General features: G+C 50.6%; 1 protein-coding gene across 1 annotated transcript in view; it reads right to left on the bottom strand.

Moving 5' to 3' along the window:
* Positions 1–214: 214 nt before the first annotated feature.
* FAM120A (family with sequence similarity 120A) overlaps positions 215–18,672 on the bottom strand; it is an 87,676-nt gene continuing 69,218 nt past the window's right edge. Inside the window, exons 12-18 of the mRNA XM_055309605.1 lie at positions 17,983–18,097; positions 13,087–13,296; positions 11,618–11,801; positions 11,052–11,189; positions 8,958–9,099; positions 8,441–8,537; positions 215–2,123 (exon numbers count right to left, since the gene is read on the bottom strand). Of these exons, the coding sequence (XP_055165580.1) occupies positions 1,812–2,123; positions 8,441–8,537; positions 8,958–9,099; positions 11,052–11,189; positions 11,618–11,801; positions 13,087–13,296; positions 17,983–18,097 (1,198 nt within the window). The 3' untranslated portion in view covers positions 215–1,811. The remainder of the gene's footprint in view (positions 2,124–8,440; positions 8,538–8,957; positions 9,100–11,051; positions 11,190–11,617; positions 11,802–13,086; positions 13,297–17,982; positions 18,098–18,672) is intronic.

An 18,672-nucleotide genomic window follows, 5' to 3' on the forward strand; every position in this document is an offset into this window, starting at 1 on the left:
GCCCCGGGCGTCCTCCCGCGCTCCCCTCCCCAGCCCCGGGCGTCCTCCCGCGCTCCCCTCCCCAGCCCCGGGTGCCCCCGGACGCCCCCCACAACCCCTGCCCCCGGGCGTCCTCCCGCGCTCCCCTCCCCAGCCCCGGGTGCCCCCCCCGCACCCCCCCAGCCCTCCCCCGTGCACACTCCACAGTCCCCGCCATTCAGAAGCCACGCCGTGCTTATACTAAAAGAATAAAGATTTTTATTAAGCATTGTAAGTTGCATTCGATAGCCTCCGGAACAGCACGCCACGACCCACCTACAATCAGTCAGACCCAACAGCAGTTCATTCTTGCACAATCCATGAGTTAGGGCAGAACTCCCTTCAACTTACAGTAAGATCCTACTCAGGTCTCGCGGGCAGGGACTGGGGAATTACATCTCATTTCTGATCACTAATGTGTGATGAAGAGCATCAGGAGAATTATATGAAAACGAATAAGAAGTGATTCTGATTTCAAAGTACATTGTTTGGAAACAGTAACAAAAACATCAAAATGATATAAGTATACCTGCTTCTACTAAATTCTTGATGGGAAAGTTCTCAAGAACAAGCAATTTGTTTCCTGCTACAGAAGGGGGGGTTGGTTTTTTTTTTTTTGTTTTTTTTTTTTAAGATCAAAGGGATTTTTTTTGTTTTTCACAGAATTTCATATTTTGCTAATATGAAGGCATAAAACAGCAACAAAGAACAATAATGCATACAGCAGTGAGTACACCAGGGTAATGTTGATATCTGAAACAGCTAGATAATTTTTGGGGGGGTTTTAGAATAAATGCAACAGAGGTCAATAATCACAAAATTTTAAGGTTAGAGCAAGATCAGTCAATGACTAAACAGAGTTAACATCTTTTATAGGACTATTACTGATTATTAGCATTTTGTTTTGCAAATGGGCACATACTGGTAAGAATGGAAGGACAATAACATGCATAATATTAACTACACACTTTAAAAATTATGAACCATGCAGAAGGTTAGCTCAAGTAGTAGTAGCACTAATGGTCTACATCCGATTCAAAACCACATAGTTCATTGATCACAGATGCATGGTATTAAGTCACGAAAAGTTTCAGAACACATTGTGTTGATTTTGAAAGGTCATTTGCATCTTCTATGATTTCAACTTTATCTCCATTTAACTTGCTTGTAAAGTAAGTATGATGTACTGCATATTTAAAATCAGCAGAACGGCAATATTACTCTATAATTTTTTAGTTTTGATAGTTGCACTTTTTCTTTTAACACAAAAGAACCACATCAACAGTGATGAGATTTAAGTAAGAAAGAAAAACCGTGGTGTGCCTTATTTCTTTCATAATCATAAAATCAAAGCCTTAGACAAAGCTTTCTTGTGAACAGTAATGCAAAATCAAAGATAATGGCATACATATGGTGCCAAATGCTAAAAATGATATTTTAAGCTATATATAAAGACTGCCAAAATTTGTTTTCTTTATAGTTCAAGAAACACAACTATAGGCTTTTGTCATAACCAGTTTAAACTTTGTGTGTACTTCATTTTAAGTGTGGGAGTCAAATGCTCTTCATTTTCTTTCTCTCTTTTTGTTTTATTGTAGCATTTTGACTACAACTGGTTAAAACTAAAAATGTGTTGTTTAAATCTCTGATATCAAAGAGGGATCCGAATTTCCAAAGTCCTCATTTTTCTCTTACGGAAAGGAAAAAATGTACATAACTGTAGGCTCTCTTTCTCTCCAGATATTCCTGAATCCTACCCTTCCAGCATCCTTCACCCTCTATAAAAAATAAGTTTACTCTTCTTTCTTTAAGACAGCAGCCTCCAGAGCATCGGCTCTGCGGCAAGCACTGTCTGTACTTAGTGCATTTAAATGAGGATTTGTATTGCACATCTTAGAGTCATTGTTCAAGGCACTTTCCGAGTGGCTGGGGGCCCTGGCATCGCCCGCGCTCCCGTTCATCTGGGGAGCAGGCTTCTCCTCAGCCACCACTCCGTTTTCAGCCAGGGACCCATCTGAAGACACGGCAGACGACTTGGATTCCCCGGATCTTGACTTCAGTTCTTTGGCCACTTCTTCTGCTGAAGCAGCATAAGGAGGCTTGCCCTGGTCAAAATCAAGGACAACACACGATAAAGCAGCTGTGACCCAACAGTGGGGGTGGGGCGAGGGTGCCTACCGAGGCCTGATAACGCCTGTTTCATACTGGATAGCACAACACACTGTGTGGGTGTGTACTGAGCTCTCGGACCTCCTGCAGAGGGCACAGTCCCAAATCTCTACACTCTCCATGACTGCGCACTCCCCCACTCTTCTCTCCATACTCCCCTCCCCATCTATACTCTCCATAGTCTGCATATGCCATCGTCCGTACACTGCATGTATTTATGGTCTGTGCGCTCTCTGTCCTCTGTGCTTCAGCAGGTGCATGTATTCTCTATATAAGCCCCATACGTCCTACGTACTCCTGGGTCTATCCTTCATGTAGTCTGCGTAATCTATACACTCAGTGTGTGCATTCTGTCACTACAGTCTATACCGTCTACACTCCACACTCTCGGTAGCCTGTGGCCTCTATAGTCTAGTCTGTACTCTATGTGTCCACACAGTCTCCATACCATCTACACTCTCCACACTCTGTAGCCTATGGCCTCTAGAGTCTAGTCTGTACTATCCGTGGCCCACAGTCTCCATACTGTCTACACTCCACTCTCTGTAGCCTGTGGCCTCTGTAGTCTACATTCTAATATACTCTGTCTTACTCCTGACTGACCTGCAGCTGGCAGCAGCTTATCTCGGCAGATCCATCCTGGGGCCCCTTCCCTATGTATCTCCTAGTCAGTATCCTGACCATGCAGGAGTCCCCCACTCAAAGAGCTCTAACCAGTCCTTCTGGATAGCATCGGTTCTATACTAACACCACCCCAATAAATCCTCTCTGAAATGTCACATGATGACTCCCCCACGTATTCACACCTCACCGTCCACCCGTCAGTCTGTGGGAAGCCCACTCTACTAGGGAATGAAGCAAACCTAAGTCTTAACATCCCACTAAGATACAAGTCTAAGCTGATAATTGCCACTTGTGTTTGTGACTTATCTCTTCGGGTCTCTCTGCTCCTTTTAACAGATTTAAAAGTACTTCTGGAAAAATAGAAACTTTTAGAGGATTTCAGCTCATGTCCTGGAAAAGACCTCTCAGTAAGACACAGGAAAAACAGCCCAAGATCCTAAACCAGGGGCGTCTCCCCCACCTGCACCATGACAGCTGGGACCTGGAGAATTCCAGCACGGGCTGGGCATCGCTGGCCTCTGCCCGTGAGAAGCCAGGAGTACCTGCCAGCCAAGCTGTGGTGATCAACAGTGTCCCCAAACAAAGCCAGGGGCCCTTGAGGGCAACATCACCAGGGCTGAGGACCAGTCAGAACAGACTCACTGCTGAAGAAAACCTTAATGGTCTTTGTACTTCTCAGTGAAGAAACTGACCCAGAGCTGGGAAGCCACCTACAACCTTCCAGCTCTGCTGTCCTCCCCTGAGAACCCAGGCGGCAGCGGCCCGTCTTCCCCACCCCAACAGCCTGGAGCCTGCCTGAAAACCAGGGACTGAAGTGCCCCCTCACTCACGCCTCAGGGGTGGCCCCTGCCCTGCGTCCCCTTGGGGCTCAGTCCCAGGGCCTCCTCACTTCAGTGTCCCACCCCTGGGTTCATAATATGAATGTGCTTTCCCACAAAGCAATACTACCAAAGGTCCTGTTTGAACCTTGAGAAAAATAATACAAAACTAGCAGAGGGCAAAGAGGAGAAGAAAACAGCACTGAAGATTTCACATGCATGCTTCCAAATCTCCAGGCCCTTGTTCCCCCACAGAAAAGTCCACTTGTCACGAAACCACCCCGCAGCAGTGTGGCCACCTCCAGGATGCGTGTAGTAGGGGCAGGGCCTGCTTACAGCGGAGCTCCCCTGTCCCCGCCAGAGGTTGCGGGCACAGAAATACAGGACACCAGGGGAGGGAGCATGTGTAGAAACACATTTCTTTTTTTTTTTTTAAGATTTTATTTATTTATTCATGATAGTCACACACAGAGAAAGAGAGAGAGAGAGGCAGAGACACAGGCAGAGGGAGAAGCAGGCTCCATGCACCAGGAGCCCGACGTGGGACTCGATCCCGGGTCTCCAGGATCGCGCCCTGGGCCAAAGGCAGGCACCAAACCACTGCGCCACCCAGGGATCCCTAGAAACACATTTCTTCCCATGAGCCCTGGACTCTAGGAACACCCCCACATGAAGTGCACCCACCAGGCCAGGGCAGCACTGCATCCTCTGCCCCACGAACACGTACTCGACCTCCCAGGCAGCAGCAACCCAGATGAGAGACGGGCCCCAGACTCTGCAGGCCTGCACTGTCTGTGCTTCTCAAGGTGCAAGAACACTGACGTCACCCAGAAATGAGCGACAGGAAGCACCAAGGAGGAGCCACACAGATGCTGATGTAAGAACACCCGGGAAGCAACCGCACCCCAACAGATGCAGAATATGCCAGATGGCGTGTCCACAAAAAACTGAGACTTTGTCTTCTGACTTCAGCACAGCACATGGCAGACCAAGGGAAGCCTGCAGGTGAGGTGGAAAACCAAGGGAAGACCCAAAACAGAAACAAAGACTGCTCTGGAAATGAAGGCCCAACCAGGAAAATACAATAGCAAGTGAACATTGTGATACGTGAGATGGTGAAAAGGAAAAGAAGCTTAAAGTCAGGAAGAAACAAAGACAGGGAAACTCAAATCAAACCCCACCAAGGGACCCGGCCAGATGGCTAACCTCACAGGCAGGCAGGACAAGTTGCTGTGGCAAGGGCCCTCACGCACAGCTGGTGGGACCGGATGCCGTGCAGCTGCCGTGGAGAGGCCAGCAGTTCCTCAGGTGCATGAATACAGCATGACCACAGGCCCGGGAACTTAGTCCCATAATGACCTGAGAGCAGTGAAGACCTGCATCTGCACGAACATGTGAACATAACGACTGCGGTTAACAATAACTCTATTGCATATCTGAAAGTTGCTCAGAGAGATCTTGTAAGTTCTTATGACAAGAAGATACATTTTTCTAACAATATGAGGCGCTGCACATTCACCGTTCACTTAACTTACTTATGTGGGGACCACTGTGCAATGTATCCAAGTATCAGATTGTTATGCTGTAGACCTGGAGCTAATACCAGGGCACAGGCTGATTACATCTCCATAAAGCTGGGGAACCCAAGCCTATACATACATGTTCACAGCAGCAGCACTCATAACAGCCAAAGAGGTGGAAACAGCCCAAACGTCCATCAACCAATTAATGGATAAAGAAAACACTCCATTCCCACATGGAGCATCACACAGCAAGTGAAGGGAATGACGAGTGGGTGCGTGCCACAACAAATGCACATATAGGACACACACGCAGGGCAAGTCCACAGACGTGAAAGGCAGATCCGGGGCTGAGAGGTGTCTGCTCCTGGGAAGGGGTTTCTCTTGGGGTGGTGAACGTTCTGGAATGAGCAGTGTTGCCGCATGTCCACAAGAACAGACTGCACTGTGTACCTGAAGCAGGTGAACTGCATAGTAGATGAGTTTTATCTCGAAGGAAAAGAAAACCTCGGAAGGAGGGGAGAACATGCCAAACATAGAGAACAAGCTCAAGAGGAGCGCCAGGGATGAGAACCAGGCAAGGAAAAACAACAGAAAGGAAAAACCAGTATTCCAAGAAAACTTTCTGATGCAAGACAAGATCTGAAACTGCGTTTAGAAAGAGCACGTTGTGTGCCGAACACAGCAACCTGGAGCAGCCAGCATTGGGCGCATCATTAAACCTTGGCAGAGAAACAAACAGTTTGGGCATTTAGGCCAAACCGCAAATGACTTCTGAGAGAAAGACAATTCTTGTATTATCAGTCTTTGATGCAAAGGGTTACGACAGAACAGAATGACAGAACACGGATGAGACAGCTGAGTGGGGATGAACCACCACTTTCGATTGTCAGGAAAGCAAAGTGCCTTCAAACATGCCCTCACTCCTCTCAGGTCTTCCCTGCGGCGTCTGCTAAGAGCCCGTGGGACAAACGCTGGCAGGTCACATGCCCAGGCTGTACACTGGGATGCCGCCACTTCCGTCACAAACTCAAGAGCTGAGGGACTGAGCCACGGTGCGGGCAGCTGGGACGAAGCCGATGACAGCCCAGGGCACTCTTACCTGCTCAGCCCCGGTTCTCAGGGTAGAACGGATGGACACAGGTACCCACAGTAAAGTTCAGGTCCAATTCTCAAAGTCTTAAATTTGAGTCAGAAGAGTCAATACAAAGTCTTGAGGTATTTCATTGAAAAAACAGCAGCGGCTTGCACACGTGTGTGTGTGTGTATGTGTGTACACAGGACATAAGAGTGCATGGCAGCGTGTGCATGACATACACCAGCACATGTACTTTTTCTGGCTCTGTTCACAGGAAAAGCCCAAAAACAGTGATTCGGCATGAGGGAAGGAAGAGATCCACACGCAGACGTTATCACCAAAGAGATTCAACAGATGTTCCGTAAGTAAAAGCCCTCGGTTTAAACTGGAAACATTAGTGTGAATCCATGAGGATTTTATCTTAAAAACATACAATAAGAAGCAGGCGTGTCATGTGTGTGTTTCTGCACAAAGAAACAGGAGTGTGTCCACTCATGTGCACACAGAGAGCAGGACAGTGACTGACCCCACGGCATTGGGGCCCGCGGGTGCTATGTGGTCTGGAAATGCGGTTTCCCACTGAAGAGCCCAAGAAAGTAAGTAATGTTGTGGTTCTGCTGGGCCAGATGATGCCCGCAAAGGAGGCTGTCACAGACCCAAGGCCACATGAAGAGCCCATAGCCAGGGTGGGCAAGGCATCTGTCCCGCAAGGTCTGTGACACTCGGTACGAAACAGGAGGTGATGGGAGGGATCTCCTTATAAAAATACTTCAACAATGAAAACAGAAGTGATGAACCAAGAAGATCTTCCTTCTGCAATGTCCAGGGGATGAACAGACCCAGTCAGTAGCATGTGAGGACAGTAGGTCCTAACAACATAAAAGCAGACACACAGACGCTTGTGCCCCTGACAAAAGTGTGCAGGTCATTTCAGCCTTGTCACAGGGACAGACCCAAGGCCAGCATAGCACCCAGACCCACCAGCAGGAGTGAGGAGGAGGAGGTCGGGTGATAGGGGCACAGACTCGGCACGACGCACAAAGTCCGTGGGTGGCATGCCGCCTTGGCGGGGTGGGGGGGGGCAGATCCAGGGACTCTGAAGACACAGCAAAGTGCAAGAGCCTGAGTACACACAGCACAGAGTCATGGAGAGGCTAAGCCATGCTTGCCTGGGCTCCATCTGGTGCCTGTGTTTTGTATCAAAGGCCCGTAACCTGTAGGGGTAACAGCACCACGAGGGCCGTGTGCACAGCAAGCGCCCCTCCCTCTCCCAAACCTGTTCAGCTGAGAAGTGTGTCTCTGAAGGCAGAAACCGGTCAGGGTGGGCTGGGGGACCACAGTGAGCCGAGCACAGCCCCTAGCCCAAGTGGCGCTGCACTGCAGATGGGCTGTCAGGCCCCGCTTCTAGGGAGGGGGCTGCCTTTGCACCTCACTTATTAGGTGTATTTCATCAAAGCAAAAGTTTCCGGGGCACCTGGGGGTATAGCCAGTGGTGGAGTGTCCGTCCGACTCTGGGTTTCTGCTCAGGTCATGAACTCAGGGCTGTGGGGTCAAGCCCCATGTCGGGATCCCCTCTCCCTCTGCCCACCCTACCCCCCCACAACTCTCTCTCAAGTCAAATAAAATAAATCTTACAAACAAGTTTCTAAGATGCTGAGTTCAGCTTGGAGAGGCAGGCAGCTCAGTTTCTCCTGGCCGATTACATCTCCGTGTGTGGGTTATCAGTGTGTGAGACACAGAAGAGCTCTGATGTTTGCACAGTGGGGGTGGAAATGCAGACTGATTAAACGTCCTAACTGTAGAAGTGGGCCGACTGGCATTCTTTAAAGATCCTTCTCAGGGGAAGTTCATCAGGCCCCAGGTCCTAACATGGTAGATCCAAAGGGGGAGGAAACTCTAGCTCTCCCATGCAGAAGGTACTCGACACTGTCCCTATAGGCTGAGCCTTCGGGGAAGAGCTGGTCAAGATGGTCCAGGAGGGAAAAAAAGATGGCACTTTTCTTCTTAAATCCTAACTATTTCTCTAAATAACGTTTTGTAATATAAATACCACTAGCAGTCGTGGGCCCACCCCATGCAGCTGTGACTAGACCACACTCTTTAGCACTGACGCCGCCGGTCCACCTGGACTGAGGAGCTGGCCAGGACCTCAAGCCACCAGCCCCACAGACCAATCCCTCGGATGCACAGCACTGCCCCACACTGCACGTTACCTGAATCACACCCTGGTTTTTATAGCCTCTGCCGTAGTACCGTCCACCTCTTCCAAACGTTCTGATAACTGGGGTAGAAATCACTCCCCTTGGACGCCTGAGTGGGGAGAAGGGGACAGGACACACAGGCTTGAATCTGCCCAGGCAGCTGAGACATTTAAAACCATATCGATCTCACACAGTAGCACTGGTCTATCAAATCAGTCACATGGGATTTATTCCAACATTCTGAGAAATTGATCTTATTTTGGGGCCCACATCCAGTCATTCAATTCTTAAGCCAATATGCTTCAAAAAGTTGCTATGTTTTTAAAGTATTGAAAAATGGTTAATTGAATAAATTGTGGATAATTATTTAACAATGGTTGAAATAAATCATAATGCCACATATTATGGAATCCTATGTAACCACAAGAACATCACAGAAATGTATCTAATGAGTCAGAATTGAGAGAGTCAGAATTGAAAGAACAAGGGGTGGTTTTCTTATTAACACAAGTACATTTTCAGAACGTACCCTCTTGCTGGTCCTCCAACAGAAACTACCTGTAGGGGGAAAGGCCCGCGGCCCCCACGGCCCCGTCTGCTCCCAGCCCAGTGGCCGACCACAGTGCCCGCGATTTCAAGCTTCCCTCCCTGAGAAGGTATAGGTTGGATTCCTGCACAAAAAAACAGAACAAATCTTGACAATCACGGAATTAAAAATAGCAAAATGAAACAAGCAAGCCAATTTCTGCTCAATTGTGGCCTGTATTTCATATAAAGCCCCTCTCCCTGGTTTTGTGAAGACTTTATTTATCACGTAAAGTATCTATGTGCACCTCGTTTGATTTCAATGGTTTTAAGTGCTGTTAAAAGTACACCTGAGAGTGAAACAGTTGTGCTGGCTTCTCAAAGGACCTATAACGACTGAAACAACACATTACAAATGCACAGCTTTTAGACCGAAAAAGGTTCCATGAGGTGTTGCCACCGGATGCTCGCGGTGAGCCATCTCCAACATCACAGTGGACGCTGGCAAACTCAGCACATTTTCTCCTTGGGGAACAGCTTCCAGGCCTCCTGCCTCCACCAAGCATCACACAAGTCAACCGGTCAACGTGGCTGGTATTTCTCCGTGTGCTGTTTAATTATCCCCTCTCGTGGGGTCACACATACCCACTGTATTCACTAACTTCTGCTAGCTATGGACCGCCTGCGTTTTCTAAGGTCTTCTGACTTAACGAAGAAAATTCTCAAATAATTAACTGCTAGGAACACTTCTGATAAAAACCAAACAGAAGAGAACCTCAAGTTTCTTATCTCTTGGCAGATGGGAGTGGATTCTAATAAACTCTCCATCAGGACAGTTCACTGCCCAATGAGACCTATGACAAGCCTCACGTTCCTAAAAGCCACGCTGAAAACTACGAAAACAGATTAAATGGGTTTTGGTAATATGTTTTATTTGACCCAACAGACCCAAAATAGTATCATTTCAACATAAGCTTAATATAAAAACTATTAGTTAGATACTTTGTGGTCTTTTTTTCCATGTTTGGTCTACAACTGGATGTGTGTTTTGTGTTTGGGGCTAAACTCTGCTGAGGCAGGCACAGGCTGAGTGCTCCAGAGCTAAGCTAAGGTGGCTGCCGGTCAGTCCCCAGGACAGCTGAGCTTCAGACACAAGATGGGGGAAGTTATGGAGCAGGATCCTCTTTGCCATTTCAGTCTAAGAAACTACTTCTGTCCACAGCCACCAGCCCACCCAGAGCATCATCCCAAGGGCACGCTGATGTGAGCATCCACACGGGTGCAGGGAGCTGAAGCCGACGGTGAAGCAGAGCACGAACTGCACACTGTGTGGCGTGGCAGGAAGGAAAGCACCAGTAGGAGGCAGGGAAGGGCATGCAGGGCTGGTGAGGGGAGACCTGGCCCTAGAGGCCCTGCAGCGGGGGCTGCGCTGGCCCGCGAGTCTTTCCTGCCCCCCAAGGAGCTGAGCCGCAAATACATTCCTGGGCAGGAGAGAAAGACTGTCCTGTCCTAACGTTGCTCACACATGTATGTGGAGAGCCCTGTACCTGGGTGGGTGGCCGGGTCTCACTCCGCAGCCCCAAAGTACGGGACATATGACAGGTTACAAATCACACCCTCTAATTACAGAAAATCACAAGACGTTATTTCAGAAGTAAACGTTAAGCCTTTTTTCTCCCTTGTGAGGCTAACACATACAAGAGGAGAAGCAAAAGAAGTTTAAAATAAACCCATTTATCTACATGGTATTAGAGCTTTCTTTAAAAATCTTTCCCATGAAGTGGTCTGTGGGCAGTTTCTGTGCCAGGAATCCTGCCACAGCCTCAGAACCTTCTATACCAGCTCATCCTCTCGTCGGGGAGCAGCCGCCCATGGGCACCGTCTGCAGCCTGTTCCACCACAGGAGGCGAAGCTGGGGCTGGGCACATGGGGCCGCGTGGACACCCAGAGGCCCCCTGGAAGGCAGAGAGCTGGGGTGGGGGGCGGGGGGGACGGGGCCAGGAGCGGGCCTAGCAGCAAGGATGTGGTGCTGGGCTGGGACAGCAGAGGGGGGCCAGGCGGGGCAGCGAAGCTCTAGGAGGAGGCGTGGCATAATTACCGCCCTGCGACTTGCTAGTCCTGCTGCTGTCACCGCCAGAGAAGGCTCCGCAGTGTCCCGCTGCCGTGGCCACTCGGAAGGCACGGTACGCGCCTGTCGCTACAGTCTCCCCATAGGGGCCTCCAAAGCCACACATTCCTGTGGGACCCAGGTGGAGAGAGATGGAGAAGCCATGAGGAGCGGGGCCGGGGTGCCAGGGGGCCTATGAGCAGTGGCCTTGTCTCCTTCAGCTGCTGGGGAGGCATCTCCCAGCTCTCTTGCCAGTGCAGGGGTGACTCTCAAGTGTGTGCCTCGGGGGCTCAGTGGCAGGCCCAGGGGGCGGCCCTGGCAGAGAGCACTCCCCAACCCCCCCCCCATGATGTGAGCCGACCTGCTGTGAAGCCCAATCTCTGCAACAGCCTCTGTATTTGCCTCTCCCTTCCCCATCAGGGCTTCAGGGGTCAAGTGTGTGCTTGTCTACTGCGAAGAGCTGGCGCTGCAATCGTCTCCGTCTGCCCAACGACTGACTACGCGGTCCCGACATGGCAGGCTGCGCCCCCCCCCCCCACAGTGCCCTCACAACTCACCTGCAAAGCCCCGCCCTCGGCCCTGAGCCGGGGGTACAGGCCCGAAGTGCCGGGGGTACACGGAGGCAGGGTAGAAGGGCAGCGCTGTGGGCGGCGGGAAGGGCAAGGGGTGACTCTGCCGGGAGAGGCTCAGCCCTTCCAGGATGCTTTGCCGCATCTTCTCCACCTTGGCAGCTTGCTCCGCCTGCAAGTCAAGGGCCCACACGTGAAAACTTAGTTCGAGAGCTTCCCTCGAGCTGGAATGCCCGGAAGAGAAGGGAGACACGCTGGCCAAGGACGTGTCACAGTCTGCTCAGCCACACTCTGTCCAGACGCCGGCAAGACCCCTCCCGCTCCCACAGCCCCAATCCCACAACCAGCAACGGAAACCCCGCCTTTCTCGGCCCCGGTGCTGTGGAGAACTATTTACCACGGAAGGTCTTAAGTCAAAGTGTGGTTTTGGTTCTGGAACCCGTGGCTGAGCCCACAGGTGACATAGCCGCACAGACATGCCCACAAAGTGAGCACCCAGCCTGTGAGGCATGAGAGGGGTGGTGAGGCACCGCTGGGGGCCGCGTCATGGGCAGCAGCAGCACCCGCACAACACAGCTCGCGTGCATCTCGCCCACCGTGGAGAACCACCTATGATGTCCGCCTGGACCATCCTTGGCTAACAAACATGCACATACATGTAGCAATGACAGTCTTCAGCCAGAATGTGTGAAAACCCGCCTACGCCAGGCATCCATCTCTAGCCTGTCCCTGACCTGCCACCATGGCGGACGAGGAAGACAGCTAATCAGGAGCCCACAGGAATGTGAGCCTCTTTGTGCAACGGCACAAGGTCACCTGACAGCTGTTCACTTTGCACTTATACCAGGATTTCAAACAGGCCCAGGCCCTGCTCCTTCCTGAGTCTGCTGATTCACCTACTTGCTGAAATGTATCTGCAGCCATGTGTCAGCACCCGTGCGTTCTGGTGGCTGCGCGCAGACCCAAGTGGAGCAGGTTGAGGTCTGAGCGGCTGCCGAGGCTCTGCCATCCTGATTCACGTTTTACAGTGTAAACAGGTCCTGTTCACTGTGGACTTGTTGCCACATTTTCGTGTTTCTGTGGGGGGTTCTGCTGTTTGAAACGGGCCCGAGCACAGTGCTGAGAGCTGTGCCAGGCTGAGACGTGCCTCGTGGACAAAGCGTGTGCATCACAGCACCACCAGCCGTGGGGACAGTATGAGTTAACCATGTAAATCCATCGACATGTCTTGTAACAGAAACATATACAGCACAAAGCAGCTCACTGAGTGGCTGACATAGATGTGGCCAGAGGGCTGCAGGGCCCCATGAGCAAGGTTCCATGTTTGGTGACTCCACATGCAGGTGGGTGCAGCACAGCGTGGTTGTCCAGGGCCGAGTCCTCAGCCTGCCAGTGCTCCTCCCTCCCAGGTGGCTAGCCACTCTTCCCTGGCCCCTGCTGACCTCCCTGCAACTGACCTGACCATCACAGAGGTCGATGAGCGGGGTCTTCTCCCGGCTTGCTTTGAGGAGTTTGGACTGGAAGAGCTTCCCGTCGAAATACATCCACGGGCAGCAGTGCTCCCAGGGCACCGGCTGGCCGCACGCGTCATTTGCAAACAGGGCCATGTCCACACCACTCATGAAGAGAGCTGACAGCTGAATGCCTCGGGGGTCGAGGTTCTCGATCTTTAAATGGAAAAGAGTGATTTCCGTGGGGTAAGCTGCTATAGCACCTGCTTCTTGCCACGTCTGACTACAGCTGTCCACACTGACCATGGACACCCCTCCACCAAAGGCCCCCTAAGCACACTTCCTGCTACCTCACAGTGACCCTTGACACTGGCTGTGTGAACGCAAGGGCTTTTCATGTTACTTAATACATTTAAATATCTGAGACTGTCTCATGAACATACTGGTTGTTTCAACATGGAATCTGTAAAGCCGCAAACACGTGTACAGCAACACAGTCACGGATGGCCTGCAGCACCTTCACCGTGCTCCCTGAGTCACTGCAAATTATATACACTGCTCGTGTACCAACAGGAAGATTACGACAAGGCACGTGCTACTAAGACTTTGCATTTTTCAGGTCACTACATTAAAAATGTCCTCAGTATAATCTCATTCTAAAACCTGTACTTCATGTTCACATCATCCTGTATGTTCACGTGCTAGATAGCAACTCATTAATGGGACTGTCAAATGTTTCGGGAGAAATGGATAGCTTATAAATGGAGAACACAACAAAACACTGTGTCTGGACCATGCAGACTCCCTGTCCTGGCTCCCCACCCGCCCGTGCACACGTACGGCCTCTCTGCTCGCACCTGGTGCGCCGTGCAAGGAACACTGACACATACAGTCAACTCTTGATTATCTGCGAAGGACCTGGTTTGTGGATTATCCAGAACCGAGTCTCCCCAGCCTGCCTGCACCCTTCCTCAGGCGACAGTGTCTCGAGAACGCAGTCTTTATGGGCACCAACCTAAGCAATGCCTAAGTGCAGCAGGTGCACTGGCTCTCCATTAAAAAGAAAAAATTCCCACACCAAATGCTGATGAATTTATGATTACCTGCTGTTTGTGCTCAGTGCCCACATCTCCACAACCAGCTAATACTGCTTCCCAACCTCTGCGTTTTGGATTTTCGGTCAACATACTTCAGAACTTTCTAAACCTGGAGAAGCCTGTCCATGCCCGCAGCCCAGCCCCACCAGCCCCGGCTCCGGCCCTTGCTCCTCAGGAGCCCTCAGCCCCGCCAGGAGGGACACCATGCTCCACTGAGGGCAGTGGGGGCTGGGGGATGGGACCACATGCGTTTTTATATTTATGAGCAGAAAGTGGGGAGAGGATCAAAATGGAGGAAGAATTCACTCGAAGTGAAAAGTCTCTTCTCCTCCGAGAGTCTTAAAGCAAAAAGAGGGAGATTCTTCCTGGAAAGCTGACGCTGGGAGCATGGCCTTGCAGCAAGTGGGCCAGGGAAGCTGGGGTGGCGCGGCTGCTGCCCGCCACCTAGCGGAGCTCAGGGAGCCAGTGCTACTGCTGGGAGCCCACCATGTGCCCATGCCACCCTCACCTGTGGACACAGACCCCCTGCCCAGGACCAGCGCTCTCTGGAGAGTTGGCGGGAGGCGGGGGCAGATCGGCCTCACCCACACACACCTACTTATTTATAAGACGGACACGCCATCTGTGAAGGAGCCGTCTGGATGGGTTTCCAAAATGATGATCGAGTCATTTGGCTTCAGTAATGACAACTACTGTTTCATGTAAATAAAATCTCAACTGCTGTGTAGATCTTGCCTCACCCAAAAAATACTCTAAATTACTTCATACAGTGTTTTATGTTTCTTCCCTACACGCTCATTATACAAACAAGACTACAACCCTCCAGGACCCATGACACAGGCCTTGGGGCCACTGTGTACATCTTCACGTGCATGTCATTCTTGTCTCCACCACCGTGGCTCCCAGCACTCCACTTCACAGAGGAGGACGGGAACATGGACTCACAGGATGCACGAGGTCCTAACACTGCTCACCAGCGGCACAGGAGTCTGATCCCCTAGTTGCAGGAGTGCCTGCAATTGTCATATACCAGCCTTACTCTCTCACCACCAGAAGACAAAACTATCAGCAGCGTCCAAAAAGTTCCTCAACTAGACACAGTGTCACGATTCTCTGACTATAAGAAATACAAATACGGAACTCCGTCCCTGGGCAATGGTGGTGGCTGCCCCACCCCGTGGCTCACTCCTAGGCTGTAGACCCCTAATGGGCCACGTTCACCCGCACGCACCCAAACTCTTTCTAGAGCCACAGGGGCCCCGTACAGTCTTATAGCTCCTTCTCCATCTTTTGTATTCTGCACCAAGTAGTGAAACTGTTAATGTAAAGCAATTTCAGGGATGTCAAGAGTGAGGGAGAACGAAACTGGACCAACCCTGAGCCTATATAGACATACTGGTCCTGATCCTTCCCCACCCCATCTCCAAACACAGGGCCAGTGCTGACCAACCTACGCCACTCCCTTCATGTGGGTAGCCTAGGAGAAGTGCTGGAAACACAGCAGGAAAACACAAGGGCCGCTGAGCCCCGTCACAGGTCTGCATGGACCATGCCGGACACACGCCTGCCCACAGCCATGGCGGGCAGATAGCACACACGGGCCAGGTGGCACTCTGACAGAGTCATCCCACAGTAACACCTGCAACATCTTTCCCCAGCAAACCTCCCATCAGAAAAGCCAGCGAGAGGAGAGGTCAAACTGTCAGAATTCTTTTTCTTTTCCTCTCCTCTTTATTCTAAAAAGCATGTAATGGACAAAAATGGGAGAAGAAAAATACGGTCTGGGCAATCCACAAACTGGATAACGGCCCCCAAGACAACTACCAAAATCAAGAGTTGACTATATCCAAGACAGTGAAACAGCGTTCCATGGAAAAGCATAGTCCTTGCTTTCAATGTATAAAAATTTCTAGTGGTTAGATGAAAAAACAATTTAAAAATGTACTTTTCTACCCCTGAATGTTGGGACTCTCGGCTCTGCACAGGGGTTTACATAGCATGTAAACAATGACTGTTCCTATCAGTTCTCCAGCTGGCAGCTGAGAGAATCCTCCATCTAGTTTTGGGCTGCTGTGAAGGAAGCACCCGCAGTACGGGCCATCCTCCAGGGGAAGGTGGGCCTCCAGACCAGCAAGAGCTGGAGGGACAGGGCGGGCCGCAGGTCACCACACACAAACTAGGTCTTTCTAAACACAGCTCTAGAAACACCAGGCTTCAGATGAAGGATCAGGAGAAAACCATGAAAGCACTAAGGCCTCAAAAGAATCAAAATGCAAGCTGAGAGTGCGGCTGACTTTCCAAGGTTACACCCTGTGTGTTGATCCGAAATGAAAAGGGTATGGGAGAGAAGATGGACTCTGCGGAAAAGCAAGTTGATGGTGAGCAGGGCTCGGCGGGCGTACCTGATACCTGGCGGTCTGATTTTCAGAACTGGGATGTCAATACTGATGTAATAATCTAAATAAGAGAAACAGGAAGTAGAGGTAGAGGGATGGCAGTACACGCTAGTCAGAGTATTCACAACACCCCTGAGCACAGGATGGGACCTAGACCGCGCTGAGGGCGCCACCAGTTGGGGGCCCGGAGGGAGGGCCTGCACGGAAGGCTGGCCTTTTGGGGAACCCCAGCCAAATACTCTAGAACGAAAACTTAAGTTCAAAAACATTACAAATGAAAATAATCTCTAACAAATGGAAAAGCCTGATCTGGAATACAATTTGGGGTGAGTTCTGAGTTCTGTTGTCTTACTGGGCTTGTGTCGTCGAAGCATCAGAAGCCTACGGCGACCACACGTGACCTGGGCTCCGCACAGTCGAGAGCCGCTCAACACCAAATTACTGGGTTTAACTCAGTCATTCAGGGGAACCAGACACTGACTGGGCCCCACCCGGGGAATACTGAAAATCTATAAAGTGAGCCTCGAATGCCCCTGCAGGGAAAGAACGCCTTCGTAAAGAATGGCAAAAAGATCTAAAAGTGAAGGCGATTTGTCAAAAGAGATTCTTTGATTACAAATCAAATATTGAAAAAAAAAAAGACAAAAACAAAAGTAAACAAAAACACAACCTCAAAGAAAAAAACAAAACCCTGTACATTAAAAAGAAAAGGCAGCTCCACTGATTTGGCTAACTCTGGAAAGTCTTAAACTTTCTAAAGTTTAGTACAGACCTTACAGAAAGCGAGTACCGCTGTGCACACACAGCGACTAACCCAAGTGCACTGAAAAGATAAGCACCCCGAAAAATCAGGGGACCACTTGGAGAAAATTAACATCGCCAAAACAATTACAGAACAAAAAGACTTACTGGGAGGAAAAATTAAAAGGAATATGATGTTAAATGTTAAGTAAAAGGGGCAAAGGGATGATGGCGCAGCACCGTGCTTCAAGTGGTTTTTTAAAGGGGTTCACATACAGGAGGGCCAAGACTATTTTTTAGAGAAAATGAATGTGGTCATTAGGAACAACAGAACGAAACGAGAAAAGAATCCTGGCCAGATGTGAGAAAATCCTGAAGACCAAGCCCTCCCCTGGGCTCGGGGTCCCCACCTGAAACAAAAGCAAGTTTACTGCTTGATGTGAAAACAAGAGAAAACACCCCCTGGTAACGAGGGAAAACCTGTCTCGGACACACGGAGACTTGATTGTTTCAGTCACCGGGAAGGATGCCGCTCTTGCCCTGAAGGCTACCAAGTCTGCGGCTGGGTTTCTAGTCTACGCTCTGGGCAGCTTGGCCCGGTGAGGTCACCCCATCACAGAACTCCGAGGCAGCACTTCCCGACACAGAGAATGAGGCTTGTCCATTACCTTGAGCTCCTGCAGCTGGTCGGGCTCATAGAGTTTGGGGGACAGCGCCTGAGCCAGGAAGGCATCCAGCTCCTGGCGGCGCAGGATCCGCGCTCCGGGCCACTGCACCATATACCTGCGGGTGGACAGAGAGGGTCTGGCGTCAGCGTCAGGACGCACACAAGCCACCATCCAGTTTGTAAGGACACATGGGTGACACGCATAGGGCAACCCCTGAGGGCTCTCACCCAGCATCTCTATGTGCCCAGCAAGACACCAGCTACAAATGCGTGTGTCACCACCTGGGCTCAACAGTATTTGCTTTCAGAGGGATTAAAGTCGCACCCCACACCTACACATGCTACAAACCAGCTGCGCAGTGATTTCTGATACTTCACTCAGGTAAGGTATTCAAACCTGAAAATACATCTTAGGCACCAATTCACACAATTTATTTCAATTCAAGACTGTATACCTGGGAGGCAGATGCTAGGTCCAAATAAGAAAGACGCAGCTCCTGGTGAACAGTGAGTGTCGCTGTGCAGAGACATGTGCACAGAAGAGGCTCCAGTGCTGCAGGTGAGCGCGGGGGGAAAGGCAGGAAGGGGCCTGAGGGACCCAAACTGACGCTGCGGCCTCCAAAACTGGTGCCCTCAACCCTCGGACACACAGACCTCCCGGGCAGGGGGGGCAGCCCTGGTGGGAGCAGCT

The sequence above is a fragment of the Nyctereutes procyonoides genome, unplaced genomic scaffold, assembly GCF_905146905.1.
Source record: "Nyctereutes procyonoides isolate TBG_1078 unplaced genomic scaffold, NYPRO_anot_genome, whole genome shotgun sequence".
Lineage (NCBI taxonomy): Eukaryota > Metazoa > Chordata > Mammalia > Carnivora > Canidae > Nyctereutes > Nyctereutes procyonoides.